Raw genomic sequence first — 24053 nt, 5'->3', positions numbered from 1 at the left:
AAGGCCCTAAAGGAGTCAAGGCCACTGTTACCAAAAATCCTGTTCCTTCTGACAGGGAATCTAGGAACCTATATAGGTGGGGTAAAAAAGTTTATACCTCTGCCACTCTTGCTATTACGTCTACTAATTGTCTTTTTTTATATACTGAAGTAACAGCAGCACACCTTGGAGGCTATTAAGTCTAGGATAGCAAGTGTGCCTCTTTTGGGGGAGAGTAAGGATAAGCAGGATTTGCTGAATTCTGTTAGTCTTGTCAATAAACATTCTTTACATTGTGGTTTTGACATTCTAGAAGCCTCTTGCAGGGCTACAGCTACTGGATCTGTTATTAGAAAGCACTCTTGGCTCAGGGAACAGCCCCTTACAGAGCCTGTCAAGGCTAAGCTTTTAGATGTACCTTTGCATAAGGACAGTCTTTTTGGCAGTAAAGCAGAGGAAGTGCTCAAGAAGATGGAGGATAAGGCCAAGTCTATGCAAACTGTCAAGGATTTCCTGCAAGTTCAACCTCCTCGCTTTAGCAGGAATTACCCTTCTAAGAGTCGGACGTTTCCTGATACCAGCAGACAGAACTGTTCTAGGACTAGAGATTACAAATTTTCTAGGGGGCAGGTGTCCACCCATCAAAGGTCTAAGCGTTGGCAGGCTTCCACTTCCAAGGCAGGAAGTTCCAAGCCTGCATCTCAGTCTAAACACTCTCAATGACTTTATCCAACTTCTGCCAGTTCTTGCCTGCCTGGAGAGTCCTTTAGGGGGAAGGTTGGCCCTTTTTGCAGATGTGTAGGTCACTATCACGAATGACAAATGGGTACTCAGAACTGTATCCCTAGGGCACAGGTTTTCTTTCCACACCTTTCCAGTTCCCAAAGGATTCCCGGACGCTCCTCCAAACCAAAGGGCAGAAGTAGAAAAACAAATTTTGTCTCTATTTCTTCTGGGAGCAGTAGAATCAGTTCCTGCTCAGCAGGTAGGCCAGGTTTTTTATTCCAGACTTTTCCTAGTTCCAAAAAAAGAAAGCACCTAACATCCTATCCTAGATCTATCCATTCTGAACTCTTTCTTGACAATTCTAAAGTTCAAAATGCTCACTCTGCATCAGTTGCTGCCAATGTTAGAAAATGATTCCTGGCTGGTAACTTTGGATTTCAAAGAAGCTTATCTGCACATCCCTATCAGGGAAAGTTGCAGGCAATACCTTCGTTTCAGGATGGGCTAGCAACATTATCAATTCTCTGCACTGTCCTTTGGGTTATCTACTGCTCCCAGAGTTTTCACAAAATGCCCGGCTCCAGTCATTGCTTTTTGCAGGCAAAAGAAAATTCAGATTTATCCATACTTGGACGACTGTCTAATTCAAGCAAATTCTCAGGAACAGCTGTTAAAGGATCTAGAATTTGTAAAGACACTTTTCTCTTCCCTGGGTTACACTCTCAACGAGGAAAAATCAAAAATGGTGCCATCAAAAGAGATGACATTCCTGGAAGCGAGTCTGAACACATGCGCCAAGATGATGTTTCTCACCCTGGAGAAGCAGACAGCTCTTTCAATTTACTTCAAGGACTTGGCAAGCCTGTCCCAGCTCCCTCTAAGGAAATACTTTCAAGCTCTGGGATACATGGCCTCTTGCATTCTCATGATTCCATATGCAAGACTGCATATAAGGAAATTGCAATGGTACCTCAAGAACATTTGGTGTCAACAAACAGAGGACCTAGATATGATGATTCCTCTGCTTCCATGTCTACAGAGTTTCTGTGGTGGGCAGCAGCCTGTCTACAAAACAAAGGCATGCCATTTTGCCCACCTCCTGCCACTCAAGTTCTTACCACAGACGCATAGGACTATGCCTGGGGAGTACACCTGGATGACAGATGCATACAGGGATGTTGGAATGCCCAGCAGGTGCACCTGCACATAAATCTAAAGGAGTTGATAGCAGTTCAGCAGGCCTTTCTAGCTTTCAACCATCTTCTTTTTCCAGGAACCCTGCTCGTCAGAACAGACAACACCACAGTCTTGTGGTACATCAACAAGCAGGGATGGACTCATTCTTACCCCCTGTGCAGGCAGAGCATGAATCTCTGGTCCATAGCAGAATCCCTGGGCCTGCATCTCCTAGCTCAGTTTCTTCCAGGACGGCTCAATGTTTTGGCAGACCAGTTGAGTAGACAGACCCTGGATCCTCACGAGTGGCAGCTGAACAGAGCAGTCTTTTACAACATCATTCAACGTTGGGGCACACCTCAGGTGGATCTTTTGTCGCCGTAGACAACAATCTCCTTCCTCTTTTTTGCGCCAGACAGCATCACAGCAGAGCCCGAAAAGTGGATGCTGTGTCCTTCCCTTGAACGTTCCTGTCAGTTTATGCCTTCCCTCCTCTTCCTTTTCTTCCCAGAGTATTATCGAAGATCAGGGATGAACGACCAAGGACTATTCTCACAGCTCCGGACTGGCCCAGACAGCATTGGTATCCACTGCTTTGCAGTCTCTTCCAATTTCCTCCTTGGCATCTTCCTCTGAAGCCAGATCTTTTGGTTCAGGAAGGTGGAAACATTCTACATCCTCATCTTCAGTCTTTCCATTTGTCAGCATGGCTCATTGTATGACTCCATCCTATTCTTCTTCCCTTATCCAGCAGGTGGTTGACGTGCTGAGGGAGGCCAGGAGGCCTAGCACTAGGATGTCCTATGCTGGCAAATGTGTAAGAGTCTTTCATTCGATGCAGGTTAGAGGGGAATCTTCTTCTCAGCCTACCCTTCCTCTGATCCTGGAATACCTGGCTGATTTGCTTCAGGGTGGTGTTTCTTTTTCCTCTATCAAGATCCATGCTTCAGACATTTCTGCTCATTGTTATTTTGAACAACCCATTTTCTCTCATCCCCTGATGAAAATGTTTCTCAGAGGTGCATGCAACTTAAAACCTTCCAGAAGGGCACCTACCCCAGGCTGGGATCTTAATTTTGTTCTGAGAAACTCACTCTTCCTCCTTTTGAGCCAGTTGCTACTGCAGATTTAAAGTTTCTCTTTTGGAAGACTGTCTTCCTCTTGGCTATAACTTCAGCAAGGAGGGTTTCGGAGCTGCAAGCTTTGATGGCTGTGGAGCCTTTTCGTATTTTCCATGCAGATAGGGTTTCTCTGAGAACCAACCCCTCCTTTATGCCTAAGGTGGTTTCTAGCCTGACTCTTAATCAGGCCATACACCTTCCTATCTTCTTTCCTAATCCTTGAAATAGAGGTGAGAGGATCTTACATTCTCTTGATGTGCATAAGCAGGTCAGGTTTTACCTGGACAGGACTAAAGACCTTCGGAAATCAGCACAGTTATTGGTCAGTTTTGCCCCTGGAGCCCCGGGCAAGGCTATTTCTAAGCAAACCATTTCTAAATGGATTGCACATTGTATTACCTTTTGTTATTCCTTTCATGGCAAGGTTCCTCCTCAAGGGGTTAGGACCCAATCAACTAGAGCAGCTTCTACTTCTGCAGCCTTTTAAGGGATGTCCCTACTAAAGACATTTTGGAGGCTGCCACATGGTCTGTTCAGACTTTTACAAAGCATTATAATTTGCCTTTGTTTTCTAGAGCCAGGGCAGGGTTTGCAAAAATTAAACAGCAACTGAATGTGCCAAAAAAAAAAACCCAAAAGAAAGTTTATAAGGAGAATGATCAGATGAAATGGAAAGAAATGTGAAAAAGCCATACATATAGTGGCAAATACAGAGATGTCCTGAAGCAACCTCGTATTGATCAGGGTTTGATGCAGGAATGATTCAGAAGAGGTGAGTTGAAACTAAAGGACAAAATGTTAATAATGGCAGCTATTTATAATGGACTGCATACACATTGGTTTACAATGCCCAGTGAAGATATGGGAGAAACAAACAAATGTAGGTTCTGTAAAAAAAAAAAAAAAAAAAAAGATAACTGAAAACAGTTGCATGCCTTGTTGCTGGGTGTGATACACCCATGGCAGAGGGCCTGTACACTTAAAGGCACAATAATGTGGCAAGATTGTTGCACTGGGGTTTGTGCAAATGCTGCAGTATAGAAGTAGTTGAAAAGTGTTGGAAACATGAACCACAAAGCATTATAGAGAATGATGAAGTGTACATCACAGGGTATCCCCATTACTAACAATTCAAAAAATTGATGAGAGATAACAATATATAGTAGACCATGAAATAAGACAAAAGTAGCACTGATCATTGGAATTGCTACACCTAAAAATTGCAGTGTCTCACGTATAGAGAGAGACAAAGTCATAAAATATACAGATTTGAATTCAGAAACAAGAGCAACGTGGAAGATACCCTGACAGTTGTAATAGTAATAAGAGCAATGGATCTAATAAAAAATAATCTAGTCATGTTTAGATATGCCACTAGTACATGTAACTCTGTATGAATTGCAGAAAAACTTAAATCTGTGCACATTGCGAGGGCTGTGAAGAGCACTTTTGGCTATTATCAAAGTTTGAAACTATACTTATTTCATGGATTTTAGTTATACCCTGACTTAGGAATAGGGTCCATTCCCATCATGGTAATAGAAACACAAAAGAATTAGAGAAATTAAAAAAATGGATTTGTTGCACATCTGCAAAACATGTACATCAAAATACCCTTTCTAAGGACCGAAACTTTGTAAGGACATAGAGAGGACGTTGGAGGGACAGGACTGTGTCTCGAAGATTACCCCTTCTTTTGAATAGGCTTCCCATTCGTGTGAGGCAAAGCTCATTCCCATCCTTATTCAAATATAAGTTAAAACAGTGAATGGGAAATCACAAATTTACCCATGGTTTGCTACCTATGTTCCTAATGGACAGTGGCAACTTGTGAATGCTTGATGTGTACAGGCCTTTATTATAACCGTAAAATTCTTTGGGGTATTGACAAATGACACGTCAACAATATTTTGGACCTAGAGGAATTCATACATTTCTTGCATGAAACACAGGGGGGAGGAATATTAGTTGGGGACTTAAATTTACTAGAAACAGACTGGAATAATATTGATTCAACAATATTTGTAAGGAATCCAAAAATGCAGAAACCGAGGCCCAAGGCTTTAAAAGGTTCAAACCACTCTTTAATTCACTTCAGTAAAACGTTGTTAAAATCCAAATGTGCAAATGTACTGGAAAAATGTATAAAAAACAATATTTCCACAAGCACTTTCGTCTCTGACATTTCAGAGACTTTATTGCCAGTTAGCTAGGGTACAAATATTCCCGGCTCCACAAAGTGTCCTTTTCAATTTTTCCCTTGGAACTAGACAAACTTTCAACTTAAGCACTCAAGCCATTCATTTCTCAGCCCGGTACTTTCTCAAAACTTATAGCAAGCACTTGTAAACCCTAGCACTAGACCCTTCTGTAATGTACAGAAGTACAAGGCTCTCTATTCGACCTTACCAGCCATCCAGTAAAACAGTTCACTGTACCTATCCAGGCATGTCCAAAGGGCAGTTTCAGGTGTACTCTCCAATCCAACTGGTGAATCTGGGCATTTTGAGGCAATGTTACAACTGCCTCATGTACACAGACAACCCTCTCCTCCTACCACCAAACACTAATACATGCGAGAGATGCAATTATACAGCCAAACTGAAGGCTAAGCTTTCTCAACCCAAGACTGGATCAGACAGTCACGAGGAGAAGGGAAATACTTGCATCACACCACCAGTCTCACATAGACCCATTAAACCAGCACCAGCAAAAAACACACACAAATACATGAAAACGTACTCGGAAGCTCTAAATAAAAATCTGCAAAACCAACAGAGACCTCCAAAGCAAACATCCAAGCAACCTCCACCCCCCCCCCCCCAACACAAACCATGAAACACATACTTAAAAAAAACAGTGTGCCATGCAATCACAGCCCTTAAGGCAAAATAACATACCCAACACACTAGTAATAGGTGACTCTATAGTCAGGCACACTGATGTCCCACTCACTAGGCTGAATAAGGAGAAGGTTACTGTTAGCTGCCTGTCGGGTGCCAGGATCTGCCACATAACACAAGCACTCAGGTCACTCCAGAATAAGTAAAAATATGACTCTGTCATTGTCCATGTTGGTGTGAATGACCTGAGCCGTACCTCCCTGGACTACATGAAAAGAGACATGGAAGAGCTCTCTGATCACGTAGCCCAGACCGGTATGACCCTGACCCTAAGTAGCATCCTGCCCTCACCAAGAATGATACCATGGTATAAAGAAAAAATTCTCGATTTCAGCAATTGGCTAAGTTTCTGGTGTCATTCAAAGGGGATCCAGTGTCTATCCTTCTGGGATGACGTGCTCGACAAGCCACGCTGCTTCGCTATAGACGGCTTGCACTTGTCACCCTTAGGCTTTTGAATACTGGCCAAGGCTCTTGCCACCCCCATAGTGCCTTTTTAGGCAAGGCTCAAAAGACAAACCCATCGCTGTAAATAGCAGAAATAATAAAAAACTGAGGGTAATGCTACTCAATGCCAGAAGTCTAAACCTCAAAATGCACGCACTCAAGGCACTCCTCAGTATGGAGAAAGTTAATATATGTGCAGTAACAGAAACCTGGTTTAAGGCTCCAGAGAGCACCCCAGCAGTACCAGGCTACAACTCATACCATACATTTCAGCCACAGAACACAAACCGAAATACAAAAGTTGGGCGCGTATCCATCTTCATCAAGGATACCCACACCTCCAGGTTAGTGGCACAGCACGATGCTTCAGAGATCATCCATGTGCAACTAACAACTGGCAAAACTGCAATTCAAATTGTAGCTTGCTACAGATCACCCACCAGGTCCCAGGACCCCCATTCCGCCTTTCTGGAAACACTGGGAAACATAAAGGTCCTACCAAACACCCTAATATTGGGTGATTTCAATTACCCAAACATTAACTGGGAGAACTACTCAAGTACTAACTCCCTTGCCCAACATTTCCTTGAATTTATAAATTCAAATGCCCTTGTTCAACTGGTCAACACTCCCACCAGAGGTGACAACATATTGGACCTGGTCATCGCCAACACGGACGACTGGTGTTCCACACCGGAGGTCAACCCCTTACTTATTCACAATTTATATTCAGGAACAAAAATTGCTTCTGATTGTTAAAAAAAAGTACCAGGTGACAGAACATAGTAGACATTGTTTGTTCCTAAATAAATTACTGTTACTTCAAGTCAGTTATTACCACTGTTGATGTGCAGTGATCATGGGGTTATAAAGGTTAATTTGTTTCTAGATAATTCTGCCAAACTGAAATCTAAACCAGTGCACAGAAGGTTAATTACACATTATATGAAAGCAAAAACAGTCACTATGTAAACCTAACTAGAGCGAGGTGTTTAATGGAAAAACTCCAGATGGAATGTGGAAAATTAAAAAAAAGAAATTGAGTGCAAAAAATTGAAAACAAATGTTTAACATCAGGCTGTAGGTGTACAATGTCAGAGGGATAATTTTCCATAAGAACAAGATGTCTTATTAAGGTGAGAGACAAAAAATATAAGAAATGGAATAGAGGTCGAACTACAACTTTGAAAACTTGAAATAAACAAGCTGGACAAACAGATTAAGCATAGTGTGAGATAAGATCAAGAAAAAATGAAGAAAATTTAAAGATATTGAGCATAATAGGAAGCCTTTTTACACATACACAAGACGTGGAAGGAGTTAAGACATACAAATTGATAAACTGTGTGCAGATTCTAAAATTTATTTTCGGACGCAACAGATTACGTATATATTTACAAAATCTTATGCAGAACAGTTTGGCTCCACAAAAGGGGGTGATAAGTTGTCCTAGTGACATCCAGGTAACCTCAGATACTGGAATCAAATTAGATTATATTGAGAACGAACTGCACAAACAGGATCTAAACAAAGCTCAGGGAAGAGACGGAATTAGTAACAATGACTTGAGACTTCAGCAAGAATTTACGGTACCATATCTAGGACACTTCAGCAAGAACTTACGGTATCATTATATCTGTTATTCACTAGGTCATGTAAATATGGGAAGAGTCCTCAAGACTGAAGACATGCACTTACTGAACCTGTCTTTAAGGGAAAGGGGAATAGGACAAACCCAGAGTCATATAGACCCTTAAGCCTACTTTCATGTTGTGGAAAAAAATGGAGAGAGTAATATTGGATAAGTTATTGTCAGAACTGGATAGGTTGTGACTTGAAACCATATATCAGCATGCATATGTTGAAAATAGATCTAATCCCAGCAGGAGAATGTGTCGAACAAAAACCCACAACAAAAACACAAGGTACAAGGCACAACAAGTCCAGAGAACAAGCTGTAATAATGAACGGCCACACAATAAAGCCCGAAGGAAGCTCAGTTTAATATACTTAACGTTGTCAGTACAAATACGTTTTCATCTTCACAAAGAAACTTCATCAGACATTACAATGAGTAATTAACTGAATCCCCTTATATACCATCCCCTAAACACTCAACCAATCACATCTTTAATATAATTAAAAACATTATAAAAAATTTTTTAAAAAAATTTGTAAGTCCTTAAAACTTCTTTTAAAAAGGCAATAATTACATTCAATAAATATATATGATTAATACATAAATTCAGTTTAAAAAAATATAAAAATTGTATAAAAAATGATGTAATTATATACTAGTATATATATATATATATATATATATATATATATATATATATCCATCATCCAGCTATGAATTTGATTGGTCAAATACTCCATCAAATGGCCAAAATAAAAATTGCTAAAAATGTTCTAAATATTTTTTTGTAATTTAGCTGCTCTGAGTTTTAAGACTGGGGCCAGGAAAATAAAATCATTTAATTCATAATTATTATTATATTAAAGATGTGATTTGTTGAGTGTTTAGGGATGGTATATAAGGGGAGTCAGTTGATTACTCATTGTAATGTCTGATGAAGCCTTTTTGTGAGGATGAAAATGTATTTGTACTGACGACATTACGTATATTAAACTGAGCTTCCTTCAGGCTTTATTGCGTGGCCATTCATTATTACAGCTTGTACTCTGGACTTGTTGTGCCTTGTACCTTGTGTTTTTGTTGAAAATAGATCTATCACCACCTGTAACATGATGTTCTGTAACAAAGTAATAACAGCTATGAATGAAAAATTGTGCTGTGATGTAATTTATGTAGATTTAACTTCAGCATTTGACAGGTTCATACATAAAACACTGATCAATAAATTAGAACTAGGTATTGATGTACTGTTGATAAGATGGATAGCTGTATGGCTTACAAATAAGACATGGCAACTATCATACAGCAACTGGACAGGTGAAATCCTTGATTACAGTCAGGATGTCCCACAGAGCTGTGTCCTAGGCCCTTACTTGTTTAGATTGTATCTTTCAGACCTAACTTTTTCATCTGAGGTGTTGTACAGTCTATATGCAGACGACCTGAAATTGGGTGAACTGATTACATGTTACAGATAAGGCATGTCTGCAAAATAACTTGACTAAATTGACCATTTGGGCACAGGCGAATGATACGGTTATATGTACATCAAAAACTAAGCACACGAAATTTGGGAGACATAAATTGAAAGGTGAATATTTAATATAGCACACAGTGATTGAAACTGTAGACTCATTTAAGGACCTGGGTATATGGGCAGATCCAGCTATGTGTTTTTCTAATCATATCAACCAATTGGTTAATGATAGTTATAGACTATAGGTTGCATAAAAAAGATTTATAAAGTCTAGGAAGTCAAAAATGATGGTCATTGTTTGTTAGTTACATTAGACCCAAGCTTGAGTATGGAATAACAATATGGAAATCCTATAAGAAAACAAGCATGAGTAAACTGGAAAGAGTACAGCAGAAATATACCAAGGGCATCCATGGATGTGAAAATTTAAGTTATTATGAAAGACTAAAATATCTGAACTTGTATAGTGTCTCATGCAGATCTCTAAGAGGAGATTTTATTAAGGTATACAAGGCATTTAGAGACAACTTCCTCTGGGAATGTTTGAGGTTATCAAAAAGCAGTAGAGAATCATCAGACAACCTATGCAGAAGATTCTGTAGGAATGAGAAGTGTACTCATTGGTTCACTGACAAAGTGGCTTATGCATGGAACAGACTACCAAATTACATTAAAGCAAGTACTAATTTAGATATTTTAAGACCAGCCTGGACACTTATTATGGGAATAAGTGTTTTGGTATATTGGCAAGCTAGAAGGGCATTAATGCCCTTGCTTGAAATATTTGTATGTATGTAACTGCATAATTTATGGTAGTGAGGGACTGAGATTGTGCTATTTTGCAAGAAGGTCTAACACAGACAAATGACTGGTGCCAAGGCTATGGATTAAAACTCAGTGCAAAAAAGTGCCTTTTGGGAAAACTTCTACCAAGGCAAATTACTCCATTAATTATACATCCGAAAGAGTTGATCTGATAATTAGAGATCTGGGAACATATGTAGACAGAAATCTGGCCTTTGACCAACATGTAGCCAAGGTAGTAAGAAAATCATTCTATGTCATCCAACTTATAAATAAGGGTATGATATCCAAGTCCAAGGAAGTTATAGTACCACTGTACTCATCCCTTATCAGACACATTGTACTTCGGCATGTACCTGACTAGGCATATGCAACAGTTGAAGTGCCCACAAGAGGTTCCTCACCAAGATAATCCAAGATATTAACACACTGTCCTATACAGATCACCTTAGAACCCTGTCTCCTGCAGGTTATTGAGAGGCAATGTGTACTTGGCATGTAAAGCTTGTAGATCCACTCCAGGTGGAGCTTTTGCACATCCAAAAAAAATCGAGCAGCATCAGAAACACTAGATGCAGGGATTTGAACTTTGCTTGCAACATATATAGAACATTCTGGTGAGACAGATACATGACTCAAAGGATCCCCATACTCTGGAATAGGGTCCACATCCATGTGAAGAAGAGTCCATCTCTAACCCTATTCAAATGTAATCTTGACTACTGGTTGTGAAATTGAAATTAATTCTCGGGATGGCCCCCATGTCTCTTTTAGATAGAAGCTGACAGTAAGCATTCCCTAACTAACAGTGGATGGCTAATCATAAATTCATCCTTAGGCTGGCCCCCATGTCTCTTATAAACATAGATCTACAGTAAACATTCCCTAACTAACATACCCCCATCCCTCATAACTTTTTAGCAACCTCCTAACAAACATACCCCCATCCCAATTAAGGCACAGGTTATAGGAGGACGCAGTTGGATTGTATTGTGTGGCTAGGCTTATAAAGGCCCTGGTGGTAGTTAGCCTAGTGTATACCTCTTTACCCATGGAGACTTAGTACGCATATATTTTGCACATAAGGTTCAATTGGCCTTTTAAGCAAAGGTCAGATAGCCCACAGGTAGAAAGCTGGTATTGTACCAGATTGTGACAGCAAAAGTCCTCTGAAGTACTATATTTGCAAGGTATATATAGGAGGCTTTGTCAGTTTCTCCTAAAAGTTTACTGTAAGTGATAAGCCCTACCATGAATTGCCAACCCCTCATGGTAACCAATTCTAATTCAGAGACATAGTGTAGCGATTTTGCACAGTCACTGAGGGTGGGTGTCCCACTGGCCACAGTGTAGGATAATGAATTGTGCTGGGGAGCAGCTAATTTAAAAATGCCTATAGTAAGTGATTTACTGTACTGATCAATTCTCTAAATTGTTCATCTGTGTAAAATAGCATGGCTAGATGTGATAATTAACTCTCCTAAAATGCTGCAGTCCCCCATTATAGTCAGTGTGAGGGAGACTGAGTTGCAGGTAAGTTTATTTTAGTTCAACAGAGAGGCAGCACTGGTGGTGTGGGTGTTTGCAGGAATCTATATGGACTAGGATGATTCAGTGTGTGCATGTGTCTCCCTAGGGGGTTAGGTAGGGGATCAAGATTGTGTGTATGCATGCATGTGGTGGTGCGCATGTGTGTGTGTGTGTGTGTGTGTGTGTGTATATATATATATATATATATATATATATATATATATATATATATATATATATATATATATGTATATATAGTATGTAAGGCCGTGGTGGTGCAGCAGTTAGCGTTGTTGCCTCACAGCAAGAGGTTCTCCCGTTCAATTCACGGCTGGAGTGCCTTCTGTGTGGAGTCTGCATGTCCTCCCCATGTTTGAGTGATGTATAAAGACATGCAGGTAGGTGCGTGTGTGAATGGGTGTGCCTTCTTTGAAGGTTGGGCATCAGGTTGGCAACTCGGCACCGTAAAAATCCACTGCCAATCATGAGCAGACTGGAGTTCCGCTGTGGCGACCCCTAACCAGGAAAAGCCGAAAGAACGTCAAATTGGTGTGCACTTTTCACTGAAAGCTTAATTCACTGAAAACTCAATTCACTGAAACACATTTCACTGAAAGTTTTATGTGGCCTTTTCCCCACTATAGTGCGACCCTGGAGTTAGTATATATAGTAGGGGGGGTGTGGGGGGCCTAGCCCCCCACATATTTTAAATCATCTTCTTCTTTCAGCTGTTCCCGTTAGGGGTTGCCACAGCGGATCATCTGTTTCCATTTCTTCCTGTCCTCTGCATCATGCTCTTTCACACCATCCGCCTGCATGTCCTCTCTCACCACATCCGTAAACCTTATCTTAGGCCTTCCTCTTTTCCTCTTACCTGGCAGCTCCATCCTTAGCATCCTTTTCTAAATATACCCAGCATCCCTTCTCAGCACATGTCCAAACCAACACAATCTCACCTCTCTTGCTTTGTCTTCAAACTGACCAACCTGAGCTGACCCTCTAATTTACTGATTCCTAATTCTGTCCATCCTAGTCACACCGAGTGCAAATCTTAACATCTTTAACTCTGCCACATCCAGCTCTGACTCCTGCCTTTTTGTCAATACCACCATCTCCAACCCATATAACATAGCTGGTCTCACTACCCCCTTGTAGACCTTCCCTTTCACTCTTACTGGTACCCATCTGTCACAAATCACTCTTGACGCTCTTCTCCTCTCATTCCACCCTGCCTGTACTCTCTTCTTCACCTCTCTTCCACACTCATCATTTCTCTGAACTGTTGATCCCAAGTGCTTAAACTCATCCACCTTTACCAACTCTACTCCCTGCATCCTCACCATTACTCTACCCTCCCTCTCATTTACACACATATATTCTGTTTTAGCCCTGCTGACCTTCATTCCTCTCCTCTCTGAAGCACATCTCCACCTCCATACCTCTCAAGTGTACCTCATTACGAGGAACGTACCTCATTTGGGGTCTTAAAAAGTTCATGTTCCTCGAAGTTCCCTGAAAGTTCCACATTGAAAGACTCTGTCACACATTTAGTGTTAGGAATTTTTATAAGTGAAACCCATTGTAAATAGAAATTAATCATATTAATTCATTAAAAGATCTTCTCTGTAAGTAAAACCAGCATATTTTAACCATCCTATGACTTCCTAGTTGAAGTTGTTAGTAAGCCATTAGTATGTGTTCCACATTTTGCCCATTTGTTCCACATTATGAGGGCTAATGTTCCTCATTTTGGACATGTAAGGTTGAGAGCTATGTCCACCTCTCCAGGGTCTCCTCAACCTGGTTTCTACTCTCACTACATATCACAATGTCATCTGCAAACATCATAGTCCACGGGGCCTCCTGTCTGATCTCATCTGTCAACCTGTCCATCACCAATGCAAATAAGAAAGGGCTCAGAGGTGATCCTTGATGTAATCCCACCTCCACCTTAAACGTATCTGTCACTCCCACCGCAGTCCTCACCAATGTCACACTACCCTCATACACATCCTGTACCACTGTTACATACTTCTCTGCCACTCCCGACTTTCTCATACAGTACCACAACTCCTCTCTAGGCACCCAGTCGTATGCTTTCTAAGTCCATAAAGACACAATGCAACTCCTTCTGACCTTCTTTGTATTTCTCCGACAACACTCTCAGAGCAAATATTGCATCTGTACTGCTCTTTCCTGGCATGAAACCATACTGCTGATCACTAATCATCACCTCCCTTCTTAACCTAGCTTCCACTACTCTTTCCCATAACTTCAAGCTGTGACTGATCAATTTTATCCCTCTGTAGTTACTGCAGCTCTGCACATCACCCTTATTCTTAAAGATAGGTACCAAAACACTTTTTCTCCACTCCTCAGGCATCCCGACTTTCCAAAATTTCATTAAACAATCTGGTTAAAAATTCCACTGTCATTTCTCCTAAGCACCTCCATGCTTCCACTGGTATGTCATCTGGGCCAACAACCTTTCCATTCTTCATCCTCTTCATAGCTGCCCTTACTTCCTCCTTGCTAATCTGTTTCACTTCCAGATTCACTATCCCCACATCATCCAACCTTCTCTCTCTATCATTCTCTTCATTTATCACCCCTTCAAAGTACTCTTTCCATCTACTCAACACACTCTCCTCACTTGTGAGTACGTTTCCCTCACTGTCCTTTATCACCCTTACCTGTTGCACATCTTTCCAAGCTTTGTCCCTCATTTTGAACTATATACATGGATACTTGCAATTCCAATATATTACTCTTTTCCGAACATAATATATATTTAAAATATGTGGGGAGCTATGCCCCCCACACTCCCCCGATGTGGGGTGGGGCGGTACCCCCCATACATCCCCTTACTATATATACTAACTCCAGGGTCGCACTATAGTGGGGAAAAGGCTATATATAACTTTCAGTGAAATGTGTTTCAATGAATTGAGTTTTCAGTGATTTGTGTTCAGTCATTTGAGTTTCAGTGAAATGTGCATTCAGTAAAATGTCCTAGACCCATATATATATATATATATATATATATATATATGTATATGTATATATATATATATGTATATGTATATATATATATGTATATATATATATGTATATATATATATATATATATAAATATATATATATATATATATATATATATATATAGATAGATGCATGTATGTATATATCTATATATGTAATTAATATATATATATATATATATATATATATATATATATATATATATAGATATAGGTGAGTATGCCCTTTGTGTCTCTTCAAGTTTGGGTGTGTGTGTATTACTGAGTGGCTGTCTATATATTTGTGGAAGGTGTGTGTGTGTGTGTGTGTGTGTGTGTGTGTCTGTGTGTGTGACGCCACAGTGCATGGGTTGATGGTGGTAATTACTACCGGAAAGTACTTTTTAGCACTGGCAGTAATTCTGGGCAATTCAGAGACCTGCAGATTTGCCAGTAATGAGGTCTTCTTTGATGTTCATAGTGTTACCCTGCTGCAATCATCACACTTGGGTTATCTTGTCAGGCGGTCCCGCAGACGGCCTGAATTCCAAAGTCTTGGTCCGGCGTCGGTTGCTGTCGCTTCTTCCCTGACATCAGTATGCCAGGGGTATATATAATGCATCCAACGCCATTTTCTTCAGTCTTTCTTGCCGCGCGGTGCCCGAAGCAGAAGCAGTTCGCAAGTGTCGGTCAGCCGACTCCTGAGATTTTCGAAGTCGAATTTCAGATCCGAAGTCTTCAATAAAGCTAAGTACCCCATTGGGGAAACTTTTCTTGCCTCAGACCAATGTCAGAAAAAGTTAACAATTGTATTTCTTGTGGGAAGCAAATACCTCATAAGGATTTTCATTCTTACTGCATTCCTTGCCTAGGCCCAGACCACGACGTCACTGGTTGTCGTTTTTGTGCTAGGTTCAATAAGCGTACTATAAAAAGACGCTTTGATTTCGCACGACACTACTTCGGTAGAAGATTTAACTACACAATGCCGTCGGAGCAACAGACTACTGGCGTGCACAAAACATGCAAGGATAAGGACAGGCAGCCTAGACCCAAGCCAGACTCCGAGGCCTCGGCTAGGCCGGTCTCCGGTTCACCGGTTTTTAGTGAGGCTCCTACGCAGCCCCTGGCTACCGCAGATTTGGAACCGGAGACCACTTCGGAGCCTTTGGCGGAGTGTGCTAGGCCGACACAGCCATTTTGTTTAGCCCCTACCGACGACACTGCAGAAAGAGATGTCGGTGCTGCAGAAACACCTTCGGTTTCTGAAGGCATCTTCAGACTGACGACGCTCACCATAAAAACATATCCTAAGCTTAAGACTCCTATTAAACCAAAAAAGACTGCACTTCAGTCTCCAGTTCAAGGCCCCATGCCTAAGAAACAGATGCTTAAAATGGCGGAAGATTTGATCTCTTTAATCAGGGGTTCCCAACCCCCACCCAACAAAAGGCCTAGACAAGAGGAAGATTATGCCTCCTCTGATCAAGTGTCTATTTCCTCAGGCTCCTCTGAGAACCAAGATTACTCTTTTCCCCCTTATGTAGATTCTGATGCTGAGGATTCCATTCCCTCAGCTTCTCCCCCTGAAGACTACTCCTTTGGGGAAACTTTACACACTATGAGGGAACATTTTCACTGGGAAGGTCAGGACTACTCTGACTCAAAGAAAAGGCTCAGAGAGTTTCTTTTACTCCCCCAGCACAGACCTCTTGCCATCCCCCCAGGTTTAGACATTGTGGATGATGTTTACTTAGAATCTAGTTTGAACCCAGATTCTCTGCCTCCTGCTCCAGCCAAACCAGACAGATACTATCGAGTGCCTGACTCCCACAAATTCCTTTATAAAAGCCCTGTTGCTGATCCAGAGACGATCTCCCAGGGTCCCAAAGGGGCTAAGGCTTCTATGGAAAAAAATCCTGTACCCTCTGAAAGGGACTCCAGAGCACTAGACATGTGGGGTTAAAAGGTTTACACCTCAGCCACTCTAGCTATGAGAGCATTAAATTGCCAATTTCACATGCTAAAATATCAGCAATTTCTAATGTCTCAGTTAAGACAAAAAATGAGCATACTCCCTCAACAGTCTAAATTGAAAGAAATGCAGGATCTGTTGCATGCAGCTGAACAGGTGTGCAAACATACTTTACAATGTGGGTTTGATTCTTTAGAGGCTTCCTGCAGAGCAGCTGTCACTGGGTCTGTTATACGTAGGCATGCTTGGTTAAAGGAACAAACTTTGCCTGATCATGTTAAAGCAAAGCTTCTAGATGCTCCCTTACAGCAGGATGTCCTATTTGGAGTTAAAGCAGAAGAAGTCTTAAAGAAAATGGAGGATAAGGCAAAATCTATGCAGACAGTCAAAGATTTTTTACAGGTACAGCCCCCTCGCTTCAACAGAAATTGTCCAACAAAAAATTGGTCCTTTCCAGCTACTGACAGACCACAGAGGGGTAAATACAGACGTCCAAGAGGCAGAGGGCAACCACAAGCCCAATACATACCTCGACAATGGGGCACTGCAACACAGAAGGGAGGAGAAGACAGGCCCAAAACTACTAGAAGGCAAACTCAATGACTTACACCTCATCTGGCCAAGCAACACTCTCTTGGCAGCTCCCTTGGGAGGAAAACTCACACTTTTTTCAGACAACTGGCACATTGTCGCAAAGGACAAATGGGTCCTAGACATAATTTCACGAGGATACAGATTCCATTTCCACACCTTGCCAATGAAAAGAGGAATGCCAAACCTGCCACAAAATCAATGGGAAGAGGCACAAAAACAAATTACAGCTCTCATGGACATGAGAGCCATTCAACTGGTACCTACACGGGAGCAAGGCCAAGGATTTTACTCAAGACTCTTTCTAGTCCCCAGAAAGGACAATGCCTGGAGACCAATTCTGGACCTTTCCATTCTAAACACTTTCTTACAAGTACCCAAATTCAAGATACTAACACTACAGCAGCTTCTTCCCATGTTGGGCAAGAAAGCATGGCCAGTAACGTTGGACCTCAAGGAGGCATACCTGCATGTCCCTATCAGACAAAGTTGCAGAGGATACCTCCGTTTCATTGCAGGTTCAACCCATTACCAATTCTCTGCACTGCCCTTTGGCTTATCCACTGCGCCCAGGGTCTTCACAAAATGCGTGGCACCAGTAATTGCATACTGCAGACAAAGAGGAATTCAAATATACCCATACCTGGACGACTGCGTCATCCAAGCTGAAAGCAAGGACATCCTCTTACAGCATCTGGCTTTTGTAAAACATCTTCTAAGTTGCCTGGGGTACACAGTAAATGAAAAGAAATCAAAACTAGTACCCTCACAAAATATGACATTCCTGGGTGCCAGCTTGAATACAACGGTCCAGAAGGCTTATCTGACGCCAGACAAACAATTACAACTGACTCAATATTTCAAAACAATGGCAACAAAGACCCAACTCCTTGCAAGAAAAATCCTGCAGGCCTTGGGCTTCATGACATCTTGCATACTACTAATACCATTTGCAAAGCTGCATATGAGGAAATTACAGTGGTACCTAAAATGCGTATGGTCTCAACACAGCCACAGCTTGGACACAATGATATCTCTCATTCCCTGCCTACAACAAGAGTTTCTATGGTGGTCACAGGCATGTCACCTCAACAAGGGTCAGCCTTTCACCTTGCCCCCAGCCAGGCAAACTATGACAGCAGATGCATCGGACTACGCCTGGGGGGCACACATGGCAGGACAGTGCGTTCAAGGCATATGGACTGCAGATCAAAGGAATCTGCACATCAATCAAAAAGAGATGTTAGCTGTACAGAATGCTCTGACAGCCTTCAAGAGCCTATTACATCCAGGACAACTAACAATAAGGACGGATAACACCACAGTAATGTGGTACATAAACAAACAAGGGGGTACACACTCCTACCCTCTATGCAGGCAAGCAATGACCTTGTGGAACACAGCACTGGCTTACCAAGTTCAGTTACAAGCTCAATTCCTGCCAGGCAAAAAGAACACATTGGCAGACGACCTCAGCAGAAACATCATGGATCCCCACGAGTGGAAACTGGATCCACAAGTATTTGCAATGATAACTCAAAAATGGGGCCTCCCAGACATAGACCTGTTTGCCAGCCCCCAAAACTATCAGCTAACAAAATTTTGTACAAGGACACTTCACCATCAAGCTTAGAAAGTGGACGCACTCTCATTCAGTTGGAAAAGCCTGACAGTATATTCCTTCCCTCCATTGCCTCTTCTCACAAAGGTGCTTCTGAAAGTCAGAAAGGATAGACCACGACTGATACTCATAGCCCCAGACTGGCCACGCCAGCACTGGTACCCACTGTTAAGGAATATGGCCCAGGGCCCACCTTGGATTTTACCACAAATTGCCCATTTGCTCACACAGCAAAACAATTGGATTCTACACAGCCAGCTCAAAACCTTAAATCTGGCTGCATGGCAAATCACGTAAGCATCCAGCCAGCTCCTCTTTCCCAAGCAGTTATGGATGTTATTCTGGAAGCTAGGAGGCCCAGCACCAGGAAGGCCTACTCAGACAAATGGAAAAGGTTTTGCGCCTGGAACCAAGCTAAAGGCCAAAATACACTTCAGCCTCACATGCCTCAGATTCTACAGTATTTAACTGAGATGTTGCACAAAGGACTTTCTTTTTCTTCCATTAAAATCCATGCATCAGCTATTTCAGCCCACTACAACACGGATCCACCCTTATTTTCACATCCACTTCTAAGGCAGTTCCTCAGAGGGGCAAAAAACATTAGGCCCCCCAGGAGAGCACCTACATCAACATGGGACCTCAATTTTGTTCTGGAAAAACTTACGCTACCTCCCTTTGAACCAGCTTTCTCTGCTGATCTACAGTTTATATCATGGAAGACTGCCCTGCTGCTAGCAATAACTTCAGCCAGAAGAGTCTCAGAGCTGCAGGCACTAACGGCAGTGGAACCTTTCCTCATTTTCCATCAAGACAGGGTTTCTCTACGAACTAATCCTTCCTTCATGCCTAAGGTGGTTTCCAGTGTGGCTTTAAATCAAACCATCCACTTACCCACCTTCTTCCCAAATCCACAGAACAAAGGAGAAAGACTCCTGCATTCCTTGGACATTCACAGACAACTTTGTTACTACTTGGATAAAACTAAGGTTTTCAGAAAATCTGACCCAGCTCTTTGTATCCTATGCTACAGCTTCGCAAGGGAAGGCTATATCAAAACAAACCATTTCCAAATGGATAGGACATTGCATTCGTTTTTGCTATACCCATCATGGAAAACCAGTTCCTGCTATCATAAGGCCCCACTCTACCAGGGCAACAACTACATCTACAGCCTTCCTCAGGGGGGTTCCAACCAAGGAGATTTTGGAAGCTGCAACTTGGAGTTCAGTACACACCTTTACCAAACACTATCACTTACCACTTTACTCTAAGACTAGAACTGGCTTCGCCACTGCAGTTGTGCAGGGCCTTCTAGCCTCCTCTAACCCTCTTTGACTCCTCCACCCATCCTTAGCTTTGGGATTCTACCCAAGTGTGATGACTGCAGCAGGGTAGCATGATGAACATAGTACAATTTTGTACCTACCATAAATGTAGATGTTCGAGTGTACACCCTGCTGCAGTCCAGGTTACCCTCCCTCCATCCCCTCTGATCTAACTGGCTAAATCTTTACAATACCTTCCTGATGTATTTGCTTATAGCTGGAGGGATTTTGTGTTTGTGCTAAATTTTCTTAAATTGGTACTAATTATTGACCACCTTTTTGGGGGCACCTGACATCTGGGGTAAAAAAAAAAACTGAAGAAAATGGTGTTGGATGCATTATATATATACCCCTGGCGCACTGACGTTAGGGAAGAAGCGACAGCAACTGATGCCGGACCAAGACTTTGGAATTCAGGCCGACTGCGGGACTGCCTGACAACAAGATAACCCAAGTGTGATGACTGCAGCAGGGTGTACACTCGAACATCTACATTTATGGTAGGTACAAAACTGTACTTTATGGTTAAACATGCTTCCTGAGTCGTGTTTTCCAGAATCACATAATCTGACTTGCCTGCATTAGGCACTTTGCAGGACCATGGAGTGATTTTTCTGAATTCCAGGGACACTGTGTACTTTATTTGAACTAGTTTTAGAATGAGAGTGGAGTATTTTGTTCAATGTGTTGGACAACCATGAGGGCCTCCATAGACGCAGGTTATGGTATTCTGTCCACAGCTTTATGGGAGCAAGAATGTCTGTATAGTAATTACAAGAACTTTGTAGAACATTGTTTTAGGATTTTAGATGCACTATTATTTATGTGACAGAGGGCCAGGGTATTTTAGCCTAGTTTAGGAGTTAAAAGAAACTGTTGTGTTGAACTTTCATTTGCTATAATCTCAAACACTTGGACTTTACAATACAAGACCAAGTTATATAGAAAAAGTACTGATAGCAATAGTTTTGCATTCTGCTAGCCATCATCCTGGCCACATTACTGACGTCACTGACAATATATAATTTAGGTAATTTATGAGGTACAGATGAATTACAAGTGAATAGTATTCACAGTGCAACACAGTGGTATGCGAATAGTTTTATACATTGTGGCAGTAATGAACAATTACATAACAGTAATACTGATTAAGTGGAACGTTATATTGAGAAGTAGGAAGACAGTTATTGGAACTATGAAAAGAAAAAGTAAACATTTACTGTATATCACTATTTTGTAGAACTGGAACTTGGCAGATGCAGAAATTTGGTGAAACGTACTGGCATAGTTTACAAAATGATGATGCTAAAATCAACAGGAGTGGCAAAACAGTGCCCTTTTGACAATGTTAACACCCAGTTGTGTATGATTTCGTTGTTAAGTGTAAACATTTATTCATTTAGGATTGGTTTCATTAGGCAGGACCTAGTTTCTGGGGAGGATTAAGGTGATATTTATGCTGACTAGGCTAGGCTGTTTTGGCCAGAACACCAGACAATTTCCCTTCTATTTTTGATAAGTGCTGTGGGATGTTTTATATCGCGTCTGTATCACGTTATCGAAATTTTACTACGTCAAATCACTAAAGGTCGGCCTCTAGTGATTGATGTAGTAAAACATTGAATAACGTTAAAAAAAATACAAACAAACAAATATAAAAACTTAACTAGCATAGGCAGGGGGCAAGCCCCCCTGCACTCCCCACACCCCCCCACTTAAATATTCCAACTCCAAGACCGCACTACATTGAGGTAAACGGAAATCTCCCCCTACGGAGATTTCCGTTTACCTGCATGATGTTCTGCACTTTCGATGTTGTGCTGCCGACAATATCAGCTTCGATATTGTCGGCTTTCGACATCATGAAGTAAACCCGTTTTATATCAATGTGAGATACTACCATATAGGCATATGGCACTTCAGTTTAATATCTTAGTCGGAGGATGCCACCTCAAGAATTCTGCATAGGAAATGTGCTGTACTACAGTATCTAGATGTATCTATAGAATGTATGCAGCTAGTGTATGGGTAGAACTGACATCCTTCTGGTCTTTCTGTCATCAGAAGTGAGTTTGCTGTCTGTTGTGCTACTTACATGGTTGTTCAGATATTTAGACTGCTGTTAGTTTTATACATCTCAAAACTACATTTGGTTTAAAAGGATGTTTTTCTAAAGCCTAAACTAAAGCTGAAGTACATCCGTTCATTTAGTTTTAACCAACAATATGCATGGTAAAATATGTAAATTACAGTGCAGTTTGGTTTTAAATGTAATTGTACATCTTAATTCTGGGATGTTGTCTTTTAGCAGGCTACAAATTTCCTATTGTGTGTCTCTCTATTAGTGTAAAGCAGCTAGAGTTTCTGATGAAAAGCCTGACTGGTTTATTATTAAGTATGTACATAATTACAGTTGCTAATTGTGTTTTTACATTGTAAGCTAATTGTCTGTTTTATATTACCAATGTATAAAATTCTACTTTCATTCATTTACTGAGGAGCTTTTCTCCCAGGCCTCCACTGAAAATGAGCTCTGAATGGCCCAGTGGACTTTCCCAATAAATAATGGTTTATATCATTTGTATCTTTTGTTAGCAAACGTCTTACAGTGAATGTCCTTGTTATCTGGTAAGCATATGATTACAACAATCTTGTCTTTATAGATGGAAAAAATACATTGTACTGTAGTGAGCGTTTTATAGTAAGTTTTATGGATGTCACATGGGTTTAGTGTTTGAAATAATAGTAATTATACTATAGTATTACAGGGTTCCTATTACATAATCGAACTTCCAGAAGGTCGAACACCAGAAGTTCGAAAGGTGAAAATGTCGAAGCCGCGGAAGTCCGAATTCTTTCCCAGGGAAAGAATTCGGTTGGACGTTTCTGCAGCTTCAACATTTTCTCCACTGTGGTGTGAAAGTTACGGAATGGGTTAAGGTAAGTGTGCAGTTGTGACGGACGTTAGGGTGCGGGTAAGGTAAGTGTGCGATAGTGACGGACATTAGGATTAGGGTGTGGGTAAGGTAAGTGTACGATATTGACAGACTTTAGGGTTAGGGTGCGGGCAAGGTAAGTGTGCGTAGTGATGGACTTTGGGGTTAGGGTGCGAGGAAGGTAAGTGTGTGATAGTGACGGGCCTTAGGGTTAAAGTGCAGGTAAGGTAAGTGTGCGATAGTGACAGACTTCAGGGTTAGGGTTTGGGTTAAGGTTAGTGCATAGGTAGTTGTGTATGTAAGGTTTAGTGTAGGTTTATAAGGTTTTTGATGTGCTTGTGTTGTGCGTGTGTTTTTCGGAACAGCAATTTTTTTTCCCCTGGGAAAAAAGTTTGCTGTTCTGCTGTTTCAATGTTATTACATTTCGATCTTCCAAGTTCAGACATCTGGTGTTCAACCTTCTGGAAGTTCGATAATGTAATAGGAACCTGTATTATGTTGTTATGTTGTCCTTATCTCGCCTTCATTCATTGCTGGATGGGGTTCGGAACCGAGAATCGGTTCAGACTCGGCTTATACTAAAGCTCGAGAGCTTCCACCGGCTCGAGGCTATACCTTATCCCATCATGCCTTGGAAAGATTACCCAGATCTTGTTTGCCACTAAACAGATCGAGTGCTTCCTCTCAGTTCAGGCTAAGTAGAAATATTTCTTTTACTTCGTTTACCTGTCAGAGTTTGTTACAGTTTGAATAGAGTGCATTTTTGTGAAGTTTTAGTGT

The 24053-nt window shown here is 41.3% G+C and overlaps 1 protein-coding gene across 1 annotated transcript in view; it reads left to right on the top strand.

Moving 5' to 3' along the window:
• DNAAF10 (dynein axonemal assembly factor 10) overlaps positions 1-24053 on the top strand; it is an 874610-nt gene that overhangs the window by 549338 nt on the left and 301219 nt on the right. Inside the window, exons 6-7 of the mRNA XM_044055954.1 lie at positions 7207-7225; positions 22231-22259. Coding sequence (XP_043911889.1) covers positions 7207-7225; positions 22231-22259 — 48 coding nt within the window. The remainder of the gene's footprint in view (positions 1-7206; positions 7226-22230; positions 22260-24053) is intronic.

The sequence above is a fragment of the Protopterus annectens genome, chromosome 1.part2, assembly GCF_019279795.1.
Source record: "Protopterus annectens isolate FY-2018-M chromosome 1.part2, PAN1.0, whole genome shotgun sequence".
Taxonomy (NCBI): domain Eukaryota; kingdom Metazoa; phylum Chordata; order Ceratodontiformes; family Protopteridae; genus Protopterus; species Protopterus annectens.
This window is presented reverse-complemented; position numbering and strand designations above follow the sequence as displayed.